The sequence below is a fragment of the Tamandua tetradactyla genome, chromosome 4 (assembly GCF_023851605.1).
Source record: "Tamandua tetradactyla isolate mTamTet1 chromosome 4, mTamTet1.pri, whole genome shotgun sequence".
In the NCBI taxonomy this organism is placed as follows: domain Eukaryota; kingdom Metazoa; phylum Chordata; class Mammalia; order Pilosa; family Myrmecophagidae; genus Tamandua; species Tamandua tetradactyla.
This window is the reverse complement of record NC_135330.1, coordinates 115,098,459-115,111,827: the sequence shown is the minus strand read 5'-3', so window position 1 is coordinate 115,111,827 and position 13,369 is coordinate 115,098,459. Positions and strand designations below refer to the sequence as shown.

General features: G+C 37.9%; 1 protein-coding gene across 18 annotated transcripts in view; it reads right to left on the bottom strand.

The window, feature by feature from the left end:
• The window catches only part of CCDC122 (coiled-coil domain containing 122), a 96,950-nt gene that overhangs the window by 39,922 nt on the left and 43,659 nt on the right, over positions 1-13,369 (bottom strand). The window contains exon 4 of one of the 18 annotated variants that reach the window (XM_077158321.1): positions 2,170-2,647. The exons of 12 other annotated variants lie outside the window; for them this stretch is intronic. In XM_077158321.1, coding sequence (XP_077014436.1) covers positions 2,465-2,647 — 183 coding nt within the window. In that variant the 3' untranslated portion in view covers positions 2,170-2,464. Of the gene's footprint in view, positions 1-2,169; positions 2,648-13,369 lie in introns of those variants that run through there. 5 more of the 18 variants (XM_077158314.1, XM_077158313.1, XM_077158329.1 and 2 more) reach the window with 5 other exon arrangements.

The window sequence follows — 13,369 nt, the reverse complement described above, 5'->3', positions numbered from 1 at the left end:
TTAGGGTCAGAGCTGACTTCATGAAAGCAAAGGTCATCTTGTGAGCCTTCTTGAAGGCCAGCCACTTGTTTAGCTTCTTCTGGTAACCTTCTGACTTTGGCAGGTTAATGATATTCAAACTTGAATCCCATTAAGCAGCTAAGCATGTAGTGGTTCTGTAGAGAATATACATAGCTTTTTTTCATCTAGGAAATAGATGAGTTACTATCTGTGATGGTTAAGGTATGTGTCAAATTGGCTAGGTGTCCAGTTGTTTTTATGTTTGCTTGTTTTTGTGTCCAGTTGTTTGCTCCAGCAAGCACTAGCCTGATTGTTACTATGAGGATATTTCATGCATTTAATCATCAATCAGTTGACTGCATCTATGGGTGATTATATGTGTAATCAAGGGAGACTGCCTTCAGCAATGAGAGAAGTCTCATCTAATCAGCTGAAGGCTTTAAAGGGAGAACTGAGGATTTCAGCAGATGGAAGACATCAAGCTTCTCAATGGGAATTTATAGAAAATTTTACTGGTGTTCCCAACTTTCAGCCAGCCCTACAGAATTTGGACTTGCTAATGTCAACCATTACATGAGCAATTCCTATAATAAATTTCACTATATTTACATTATATATATGTATCCTATTGGTTCTGTTTCTCTGGAGAACCTTACTAATACTCTGTCCTTATTTAGTTATTGTTGCTAGCTAGGCAGAAACAAAAACAATAGAGAAGTAGGGGTGGTACCTAGAAAATATAGTGACAAAAAGTGAACAAGGCCCTATATAATTCAACTACTCTGACCTCACCTTCTACTATTTTCTCTTCATTCCCTCCAGTCAGACATAAGCACTTCTACTTCCTAAAACTAGACATGTTCACATCATAAGTCCTTTGCATTTGTTTTACCTAGTTCCTTCACTTCTTTCAGCTTTTTCTCAAAAGGAACCTTCTTAATGAAGCTTTTCTTGGCTACAAGATCCAATACTTCATCTTTTATCCCTCCACACCACACACATTAGATATCCTGCTTCTCTGCTCCATTTTTTGTCTCTAACCCTTATCTTTATATCTATGTTATACCTTATACATATACCTTATATAGTATATATATATATCTTATATATCTTATTTTTTGTTCACCTTTCTATCTAGAACATAATTTCTATGTAGACAGGAATTTATATCCATCTATTTGGTTCACTATGCCAGCATGGTCAGTGCCTAGAAGAGTAATTGACATATGAATAGGTACTTGATAACTGTGTTGAATGAACTAATTAATACATTGCTTTTGCAATCAAGTTGCTAAGAATTACACTGCTCTATGACAATTAATCGAAATGCTACCCTATTTTGAGAGGAATGTTATATAAAATACATTGCTAAATTCTGTATTGTTTAGAATTTCACCATATGTCTGACAAATTCTAGAATGTCATTGTTTTACCATTGCACTTAAGATTTGGAGCTTATTTGCTGACATTTGAACATGTCATTTAATTTCTCTTTACTTGAGTTGTAAAATCTAAAAAGTACAATCAAACATTTTTATGGAGTTATAAATGTACGTATTTCTAAGTATACAGTTCATTGGCAATAAATTTATATGTCCATATTGTGTGTGTCAGTGGGTCATTTTTATTACTTAATTGCATTACTTTATATAAATATACTACCATTGGTTTAGCCATTCTCCTTTTGAGGACATTTGGAATGTTTCTAATTTGGAGCTACTATGAATAAAGGTTTATGAATAACAAGTTTTATTGAAAACATTTTTATTTGTCTTGAGTAAATGCCTCAAAGTGGAATTGCTGAGACATAGGTGTATGTTAACTGTTTAAGAAACTGCCAACCAATGACAGATTTCAAACAGAGTCAAGAGGTTATCCTGAAGGTTATTCTTATGCATTATATATATACCTTTATAGTTTATGGTGCATTGGAGTGACTAGAAGGAAATTGCCTGAAACTGTTGAACTCTGTTACAGCAACCTTGATTCTTGAGGTAGACTGCATAACTATATAGATTTTACAGTGTGATTGTGTGATTGTGAATACCTTGTGTCTGAGGCTCATTTTTTTCCCACAGTATGGGCATATGAGTTAAAAAAAAAAAAAAAAAAAGAGAGAGAGAGAGAGAGAGAAATAAGGGGCAAAAAAAAATTGGGTAGAAATACTAGACGTCAATGAGAGGGAGGGGTTGGGGTATGGGAGGATGTGTTCTAGTTTGCTAGCTGCCGGAATGCAATATACCAGAAACAGAATGGCTTTTAAAATGGGGAATTTAATAAGATGCTAGTTTACAGTTCCAAGGCCGAGAAAATGTCCTAATTAAAACTAGTCTATAGAAATCTCCAGTCTAAGGCATTCATGGAAAGATACCTGGGTTCAAGAAGGCTGATGACATTCAGGGTTTCTCTCTCTTGGCTGGAAGGGCACATGAAGTCTGCTAGCTTTCTCTTCTGCCTTCTTGTTTCATGAAGTTCCCCAGGAGGCGTTTTCCTTCTGCATCTCCAAAAGGCCTGACTGGTGGACTCTCTGTTTCATGGTTCCCATTCTCTGCTCTCTCAGAATCTCATGGTTTTCTCTCTTGTTGTTCGCTAGCTTTTTCCAAAGTGCTTCTTTTAAAGGGTTCCAGTAAAACCAATCAAGACCCACCTGGAATGGGTGGAGAAATTTCATACTCACATTTGATTGAGTCACATCTCCATGGAGATAAGTTAATTTAAGTTTCCACCATACAGTACTGTATAGGGATTAGAAGAAACCATTGTTTCCACAAGGTTGATTAAGATTAAAGCATGGCTTTTCTAGGGCACATAAACCTTTTTAAGCAGGCACAGGAGGTATGAGTTTGTTTTGTTTTTTTTAATTGTTTTTATGAAGTGATGCAAATGCTCTAAAAATGATCCTGGTGATAAATACACAACTATGTAAAGATGTAGTGAGTCACTGATTGTGTATTGTGGATGCACTGTATGTGTGTGAAGATTTCTCAATAAAAATACTTAAAAAAAAAGGAAACTGCCAAACAGCTTTCCAAAACAGTTGTACCATTTTATAATCTCATCAGCAACGCATGAGATTTTCAGTTGCTCCATACCTTCAGCAACATTTGGAATTATCATTCGTTGAAACTATAGCCATTCTACTGGGTGTGAAATGGTATCTCACTGTGGCTTTAATTTGCATTTTCCTCTAGTTATAGATGTTGAGCATCTTTTAATGTACTTATTGGCTATCCTATAACTGTTTTTGTTCAAATATTTTACCTCCCCTTTTTAAAAATGGTTGCATGTATTTTATTATTAAGTTGTAGGATTCCTTATATATCCTGGATAAAAGCCTTCAATCAGATAAATGTACTACATATATCTGTATGTATTCTATGATTTTTACCTTTTAGTTTTCTTTTTTTATTAATTAAAAAAATTAACACAACATTTAGAAATCATTCCATTCTACATATATAATCAGTAATTCTTAATATCACATAGGTGCATATTCATCGTTTCTTAGTACATTTACATCGATTTAGAAAAAGAAATACAAAGACAACAGAAAAAGAAATAAAACGATAATAGAGAGAAAAAATAAAAAAATAATAAAAAAAGAAATATTGTCTCCCATTGTGCAGGCTGTCTTTCTACTTTCGTGATGAAGTTCTTTGATGCACAAAAGTGTTTAATTTTGAGGAGTTCCCATTTATTTATTTCTTTCCTCAGTGCTCTTGCTTTAGGTTTAAGGTCCATAAAACCGCCTCCAATTGTACGATTCACAAGATATCTCCCTACATTTTTCTCTAACTGTTTTATGGTCTTAGACCTAATGTTTAGATCTTTGATCCATTTTGAGTTAACTTTTGCATAGGGTGTGAGATACAGGTCCTCTTTCATTCTTTTGCATATGGAAATCCAGTTCCCTAGGCACCATTTATTGAAGAGACTGTTCTGTCCCAGGTGAGTTGGCTTGACTGCCTTATCAAAGATCAAATGTCCGTAGATGAGAGGGTCTATATCTGAGCACTCTATTCGATTCCATTGGTCAATATATCTATCTTTATGCCAGTACCATGTTGTTTTGACCACTGTGGCTTCATAATATGCCTTAAAGTCAGGTAGCGTGAGACCTCCAGCTTCGTTTTTTTTCCTCAAGATACTTTTAGCAATTCGGGGCACCCTGCCCTTCCAGATAAATTTGCTTATTGGTTTTTCTATTTCTGAAAAATAAGTTGTTGGGATTTTGATTGGTATTGCATTGAATCTGTAAATCAATTTAGGTAGAATTGACATCTTAACTATATTTAGTCTTCCAATCCATGAACACGGTATGCCCTTCCATCTATTTAGGTCTTCTGTGATTTCTTTTAACAGTTTTTTGTAGTTTTCTTTGCATTTGTAAATGGAATCCGTTTCTTGATTTCCCCCTCAGCTTGTTCATTACTAGTGTATAGAAACACTACAGATTTTTGAATGTTGATCTTGTAACCTGCTACTTTGCTGTACTCATTTATTAGCTCTAGTAGTTTTGCTGTGGATTTTTCAGGGTTTTCGACGTATAGTATCATATCATCTGCAAACAGTGATAGTTTTACTTCTTCCTTTCCAATTTTGATGCCTTGTATTTCTTTTTCTTGTCTAATTGCTCTGGCTAGAACCTCCAACACGATGTTGAATAACAGTGGTGATAATGGACATCCTTATCTTGTTCCTGATCTTAGGGGGAAAGTTTTCAATTTTTCCCCATTGAGGATGATATTAGCTGTGGGTTTTTTATATATTCCCTCTATCATTTTAAGGAGGTTCCTTTGTATTCCTATCCTTTGAAGTGTTTTCAACAGGAAAGGATGTTGAATCTTGTCAAATGCCTTCTATGCATCAATTGAGATGATCATGTGATTTTTATGTTTTGATTTGTTGATATGGTGTATTACATTAATTGATTTTCTTATGTTGAACCATCCTTGCATACCTGGGATGAATCCTACTTGGTCATGATGTATAATTCTTTTAATGTGTTGCTGGATTCGATTTGCTAGAATTTTGTTGAGGATTTTTGCATCTATATTCATTAGAGAGATTGGTCTGTAGTTTTCTTTTTTTTGTAATATCTTTGCCTGGTTTTGGTATGAGGGTGATGTTGGCTTCATAGAATGAATTAGGTAGCTTTCCCTCCACTTCAATTTTTTTGAAGAGTTTGAGCAGGGTTGGTACTAATTCTTCCTGAAATGTTTGGTAGAATTCACATGTGAAGCCGTCTGGTCCTGGACTTTTCTTTTTGGGAAGCTTCTGAATGACTGATTCAATTTCTTTACTTGTGATTGGTTTGTTGAGGTCATCTATTTCTTCTTGAGTCAAAGTTGGTTGTTCATGCCTTTCTAGGAACTTTTCCATTTCATCTACATTGTTGTATTTATTAGCATAATGTTGTTCATAGTATCCTGTTATTACCTCCTTTATTTCTGTGAGGTCAGTGGTTATGTCTCCTTTTCCATTTCTGATCTTATTTATTAGCATCCTCTCTCTTCTTCTTTTTGTCAATCTTGCTAAGGGCCCATCAATCTTGTTGACTTTCTCATAGAACCAACTTCTGGTCTTATTGATTTTCTCTATTGTTTTCATGTTCTCAATTTCATTTATTTCTGCTCTAATCTTTGTTATTTCTTTCCTTTTGCTTGCTTTGGGGTTAGTTTGCTGTTCTTTCTCCAGTTCTTCCAAGTGGACAGTTAATTCCCAAATTTTTGCCCTTTCTTCTTTTTTGATATAGGCATTTAGGGCAATAAATTTCCCTCTTAGCACTGCCTTTGCTGCATCCCATAGGTTTTGATATGTTGTGTTTTCATTTTCATTCGCCTCAAGATATTTACTAATTTCTCTTGTAATTTCTTCCTTGACCCACTGGTTGTTTAAGAGTGTGTTGTTGAGCCTCCATGTATTTGTGAATTTTCTGGCACTCTGCCTATTGTTGATTTCCAACTTCATTCCTTTATGATCTGAGAAGGTGTTGTGTATGATTTCAATCTTTTTAAATTTGTTGAGACTTGCTTTGTGACCCAGAATATGGTCTATCTTTGAAAATGATCCATGAGCACTTGAGAAAAAGGTGTATCCTGCTGTTGTGGGGTGTAATGTCCTATAAATGTCTGTTAAGTCTAGCTCATTTATTGTAATATTCAAATTCTCTGTTTCTTTATTGATCCTCTGTCTAGATGTTCTGTCCATTGATGAGAGTGGGGAATTGAAGTCTTCAACTATTATGGTAGATGCGTCTATTTCCCTTTTCAGTATTTGCAGTGTATTCCTCACATAATTTGGGGCATTCTGATTCGGTGCGTAAATATTTATGATTGTTATGTCTTCTTGTTTAATTGTTCCTTTTATTAGTAGATAGTATCCTTCTTTGTCTCTTTTAACTGTTTTACATTTGAAGTCTAATTTGTTGGATATTAGTATAGCCACTCCTGCTCTTTTCTGGTTGTTATTTGCATGAAATATCTTTTCCCAACCTTTTACTTTCAACCTATGTTTATCTTTGGGTCTAAGATGTGTTTCCTGTAGACAGCATATAGAAGGATCCTGTTTTTTAATCCATTCTGCCAGTCTATGTCTTTTGATTGGGGAATTCAGTCCATTAACATTTAGTGTTATTACTGTTTGGGTAATACTTTCCTCTACCATTTTGCCTTTTGTATTATATATATCATATCTAATTTTCCTTCTTTCTACACTCTTCTCTACACCTCTCTCTTCTGTCTTTTCGTATCTGACTCTAGTGCTCCCTTTAGTATTTCTTGCAGAGCTGGTCTCTTGGTCACAAATTCTCTCAGTGACTTTTTGTCTGAAAATGTTTTAATTTCTCCCTCATTTTTGAAGGACAATTTTGCTGGATATAGAAGTCTTGGTTGGCAGTTTTTCTCTTTTAGTAATTTAAATATATCATCCCACTGTCTTCTCGCCTCCATGGTTTCTGCTGAGAAATCTACACATAGTCTTATTGGGTTTCCCTTGTATGTGATGGATTGTTTTTCTCTTGCTGCTTTCAAGATCCTCTCTTTCTCTTTGACCTCTGACATTCTAACTAGTAAATGTCTTGGAGAATGCCTATTTGGATCTATTCTCTTTGGGGTGCGCTGCACTTCTTGGATCTGTAATTTTAGGTCTTTCATAAGAGTTGGGAAATTTTCAGTGATAATTTCTTCCATTAGTTTTTCTCTTCCTTTTCCCTTCTCTTCTCCTTCTGGGACACCCACAACACGTATATTTGTGCGCTTCATATTATCATTCAGTTCCCTGAGCCCCTGCTCAAATTTTTCCATTCTTTTCCCTATAGTTTGTTTCTTTTTGGATTTCAGATGTTCCATCCTCCAGTTCACTAATTCTAACCTCTGTCTCTTAAAATATACCAGTGTAGGTTTCCATTGTTTTTTTCATCTCTTCTCCTGTATCTTTTATTCCCATAAGTTCTGTGATTTGTTTTTTCAGACTTTCCATTTCTTCTTTTTGTTCATCCGTTGCCTTCTTCATGTTCTCCCTCAATTTATTGATTTGGTTTTTGAAGAGGTTTTTCATTTCTGTTCGTATATTCAGAATTAGTTGTCTCAGCTCCTGTATCTCATTTGAACTATTGGTTTGTTCCTTTGACAGGGCCTATCTTCAATTTTCCTGGTGTGATTTGTTATTTTTTGCTGGCGTCTGGACATTTAATCAAATTTCCCTGAGTGTGAGACCCAGCAGGTTGAAAGATTTTCTGTGAAGTCTCTGGGCTCTGTTTTTTTTATCCTGCCCAGTAGGTGGCGCTTCTCTGTCTGCGGGTCCCACACAGCAAAAGATGTTGTGGCTCCTTTATTAATGCGACTATTGGTGTTTGGTTGTACCCAGTCCCTGTCACTGTCGGAAACTCCCTCCTCTCCCTCCGGGCAGCCGCCTGTGGGGGAGGGGCGCGGTCGCCGGCCACCGCAGCCCAGGGAACTCACCGATCCGAGACTCGCTGCTGGACAGGGAAGCCACCCGCGAAAGAGGGGCGCTGGCCGCCACGGCTTGGGAAACTTGAGAGTCCGAGACTCTCAGCCAGTCCGGGGAGGAGGGAGGAAGGGGTGCCAGCTGCCGGCCGCCAGCCACTGCGGCCCGGGGAAGCGCGCGCCGCTCGGGGAGCTCACCACAGCGGAGTCTCGCAGACAATCCAAACCATTCCAGACTGGGGTACGCTGTGTGTCTGGTCCCTGCCGTGGCCCCGGGAACTGTTCTGCACTGTTTCTGGTCACCTAGTAGTTGCTCTGGAAGAGGAACTAAGACGCACGTACCTTACTAAGCCACCATCTTGGCCCCCTCTCCCTTTTAGTTTTCTTAATCATGGCTTTTGAAGAACAGAAGTTTCAAATTGTAAGTCCAACATATCAACTTTTTTCCCTTATGCTTAATGGATTTTGTGTCCTAAAGCAAGAGATATCTGTAAATATGAGATTTATAAAGATGTCTCACACAACAGTGGCAATGAAAGAATTCAAAATTCAAAGGGCAGGCTGTGAAGCTCGCAGCTCTGACGAAGGGTCTGAATGAACTCCACAGGAGAGGCTCACTGGCTGAATAAGTTGTGAAAAAGTCTCTTCTTTAAAAGCCTTCAACTCACTGGATTATTTCGTTGGTGGGAGAAATGCCTTAACTTATTACAGATGTTATCAGCCACAGATGCCATTAATTGACTGATGATGTAATACACCAGCCTTCTGGCTTATTAACCAGCCATGAAATGTCCTTGTAGCAAAGGTCAGACCAGTATTTGCCTGGCCAGACAAGTGGGCAAAATCACTTGCCTGAGTTGACACCAGAACCTCACCATCCAGTCCATTCCTTGTCAACTTGGCAGCTATCCACATCACCTTGAAACACAGTTAATTTCCAGATAGAACACAATAACAGACATATGTTTCACCTAATAATACTCAAATGTCCTGCATACAACTGCAAACACACTACATCTCTCCAGAATAAGGTGTAAGTCCTTAGGTAACATCCACTCTTAAATTTCCTAACCTATGATTTAAATACTATCACAAGAACACTACAATTTACGTCTTATGATAAGAGGAAAACAAGATATTCGCTTATGTACAAATGCAAAAATACTCAGAACAAAACAGGGAGGAAATACTCATGCAATCACAGTCCTTGTTTCTGTAACTGGTCATGCAGTCATAGTTCATATTCATCACTACCTTCTTCTAGTACCCATTTCATGTTCCCTTTGCCCTCAGCAATTACTGCCGCTGGCTATGGTTCTTTCCAGGGGGTGACTCAAATCTTCATTTCTGAAGTTTCTGGGCCATTGGTCGTCCTGCCTGGATTGGGTTGTTGCAGTTTTCCATCGACTTTAATCACAGGGCATGGCAGTACTAAGAGACGCCCTAAGGGATCTCTTGTATTCCAGGAAAACTCTTCTTTATCTCCATTGTGTAGTTGCAGTCCTATTTCCCCTTGATAGTCAGAGCCAATCACCCCAGACAGAACAGTAATCTCCTTTCATGCCTGTTAATTCAGTGGCATGAGAAGCCAAAGTGACCAATTGGCAATCTTAACTTCCAGTTCAATGGAATCATTGTTGTGCCCCCTAGTAGGAGCTCTCCTCTGTTTGGAACTAAGACATGTAGGTAAGCAGAGCTTAAGTTTTTAGGGAGAGGAAGCAAAAATTTTCCAAGTGGATCACTAGGGGAGATAGTGAGTGGTGACACTCCCATTTCTACCCCTTGATTCCTGGAACCATGATTCCTGGCTATGGGAGAAACAGCTCCACATAGTGGATGCTGATTCAGAGCATACACGGCTTCCTGGAGAACACTGCCCCAGCCTTGAAAGGTATTGCCACCTAGTTGGCACCGTAATTGGGTCTTCAAAAGGCCATTTCACCATTCTATCAACCCAGTTGCCTCTGGATGATGAACATGTTACCATTCCTACATTTCATTTGCTGTGAAGTAGGTCCCATGATAAGAAGGAATGCTGTGTGGAATACCATGACAGTGGATAAGGCATTCCTTAAGTCCATGGATGGTAATTTTTGCGGAAGCATTGTGTGTAGGGAAGGTAAACCCATAATCAGAATGTGTCTACTCCAGTTAGAACAAATCATTGCCCCTTCCCTGATGGAACTGGTTCAATGTAATCAACCAGCCACCAGGTAGCAGGCTGATCTCTTTGGGGAATGGTGCCACGTGAGGGCAGAGTGTGGTACTGTGCTGCTGGCAGACTGGTCACTCAGCAGTGGGAGTAACCAGGTTAGTCTTGGTAAGTGGAAATCCATGTTGCTGAGCTCATGCATAACCTCCACCCTCACCACGATGCTCACTTTGTTCATGAGCCCACTGGGCAATGGCAGAAGTGGCTGAGGAAAGAAGATGACTTGTATCCACAAAACAGGTCATCTTATCCACTTGATTATTAAAACCTTCCTCTGCTGAAGTCACCCTCTGGTGAGCATTCACAAGGGACACAAATATCTAAAAGGTCTATTCATAAACCTCTTCCTCACACCTCTCTGTCAATCATTTTCCAATCATGTTCCTTCCAAGATCCTGACCATCTAAACCATTAGCAACAACCCATGAGTCAGTATACAAATGCACCTCTGGCCAGTTCTTCTTCCAAACAATATGAACAACCAAGTGCACTACTCAAAGTTCTACCCACTGGGAGGATCTCTGCTCACCACTGTCATTTAAGGACATCCCAGAAAGGGGTTGTAGTGCTACAGCTGTCCACTTCCGGTAGTCCCTGCACCTCATGCAGAACCATCTGTAAACCCAATTTTTCTCATCCTCAGTCAACTGACTGTGAGGAACTCCCCAAGAGGCCATAGCTCTGGTCTGGGAAAGAGAAGGTAAAGTGGCAGGATTGGGAGCCATGGGCATTTGGGCCACTTCCTCATGTAATTTACTTGTGCCTTCAGAACCTGCTTGAGCTTTATCTCATATACCATTTCCATTTTATGATGGACTGCTGCTGTGCACACTCAACTGTATGGCTTGGTGGGTCAGACAACAACCAGCTCATGATAGGCAAGTCAGGTCTCATGGTAATTGGTGGCTTATGGTTAAGCATTCAGTGTCTACTGAGACCCAGTAGTAGGCTAAAAGCTGTTTTAACTTTTATATTTAGACATATGACTCATTTCAAAGGAAGTTTTATGTACACCATAAGGTAGGGATGGTGGTTCATTGTTTCCATACAGAAATTCAGATGTCCAAGCACCAATTGTTAAGATTTTTCTTTCTTTACTGAATTACCTTGATACCTTTGTCAAATGGACAGAATGTGATTGATTTCTGAACCCTTTTCTGCTCAAATGATCTGTGTATATATTCTTTCACCAATAGTACACTTTTTTGATAACTATAAATTAAAATAACTCAAAATCAGGTAAGGTCAACCTTACAACTTTATCATTTTGTTTTCAATACTGTTTTAGCTATACTAATTCTTTGCATTGCCAAACAAACTTTTGAATCAGCTTATAAATTTCTACCAAAAAATATCTAGTAGAATTTTAATGGGATGGTGTTGAACCTATAGATCATTTAGGGAGATAGCATAAAAATATTGAATTTTGCAAACCATGAACATGGTATATCCCTCTGTTTATTTAGTCTTCTTTAATTTCTCAACAATATTTTTATTGTAGAAGTTTTTCATGATTTTTGATAAAATTATCAAATGTTTTGGTTTCTTAGTTGTTAAAACAAATGGTATATAATGGGCTGGCTTGACAACATGAATGTATCAATGCACAGTTTCAAAAGCCTTCTAGAAGGCTTGTTTCCTCCTGGGTTCTGTATTTTCTGACGGGCAGATAATTTTTTTTTTCTTTTTTTCCTGGCTTTTCCATCACATGACAATGCACATGGCAATGTTCTTTTTCTTCTGGGTTCCTCTGACTTCCAACTTCTGCCTGCTTCCTGTGGCTTCCCCCCTCCATCTGATTTTCACTCTGCTTATAAAGTACTCAAGTAATCTGGATTAAAGCCTGAGGTAGTTAGGTTCAGGTGTCAACCTACCCAGGTGATGATGCCCATTGTTCTGTTTCTGTGTACTTAAATCATCAATATGTGAAATTCATCTGTGGCTGATTCCTTTGTGGTTGATTGGGGGAGTGCCTTCCACAATTAATAAAGTTTAATTTAATTAGCTAGAGGCTTAGAAGAGAGAGTTCAGAAGAGAGCTCAGCAGCTCAGCATATCTCACTCAGCACTCACAGCTTAGCCCAGACATTTGGCAATGCAGAAAGGAATCACCCTGGGTTAAGTCGTTGGAACTCAGAAGCCAGGAGAAAAGGCCAGCAGATATCGCCAGCAGACATTACCATGCGCCTTCCCATGTGACAGAGAAACTCAGATGAAAGCTAGCTGCCTTTTCTTCTGAAAAATTATACATTTTTAACTAAATAAATCCTCTTATTGAAAGGTCAGCCATCTCTGGTGTATTGTATTCTGCCAACTTTAGCAAACTAAAACAAAGCCTGACTTAATTTATTTGGGCCACACCTTAACTGAAGTAACATCTTGAAGAGATATTATTTACAATGGGTCCATACCCCCCAGAATGCAGTCCAAGACTAAGAACATGTCCAAACTGGGGTACAGAATCCAACCCACATCAGCAATATTTTATGTTCTCTGGTGCTAATGAAAAGGGTTTTTATTCATATCACTTTCCAGCTTCTATTGCTACTATTTAGAAACTACATAGAAATAAAATTGATTTTTGTATTTTTACCTATTATCCTGTGATCTAAGTATATTCATGTAAAGCTCTTTTTGTAGACTCCTTAATTTTTTCTACTTAAAGAATGATGTGAATAAAATTTTACTTCTTTCTTTCCAATCTTAATACTTTATATTTAGTTTTTTTTTGTTGTTGTTGTTTTGCCTTACAGCACTGATCAGGACCTCCAGTATAATGTTACATGGAGGAGGTGAGTTCAAGTCATCTTCACCCTGTCTGCAATCTTAGGGGTAAAGCACTGAACATTTTACCAGCAAACATAATACTGTTAGCTGTAAGTATTTATCGATGCCCTTTATCAGGTTAAGGATGTTTCCTTCTATTATCAATTTGCTTTGAGTTGTTAATATGAATGGATGTTGAAATTTGTCTAATGCTGCTTCTGCAACTAAGTTAATTATATTTTTTACTCTCCATTTTGTCAATGTGGTGAATTATGTATTTTTTTATTTATGAAAGTTGAACCAACCTTGCATTCCTGGGATAAACCCAATCTGATCATGATATATCAGCCTTTTTATATATTGCTTAACTCAATTTGCAAATATTTCATTAGGGATTTTTATATCCATGTCCATGAAGGACATTGGCCTGTAATTTCTTTTCTGGT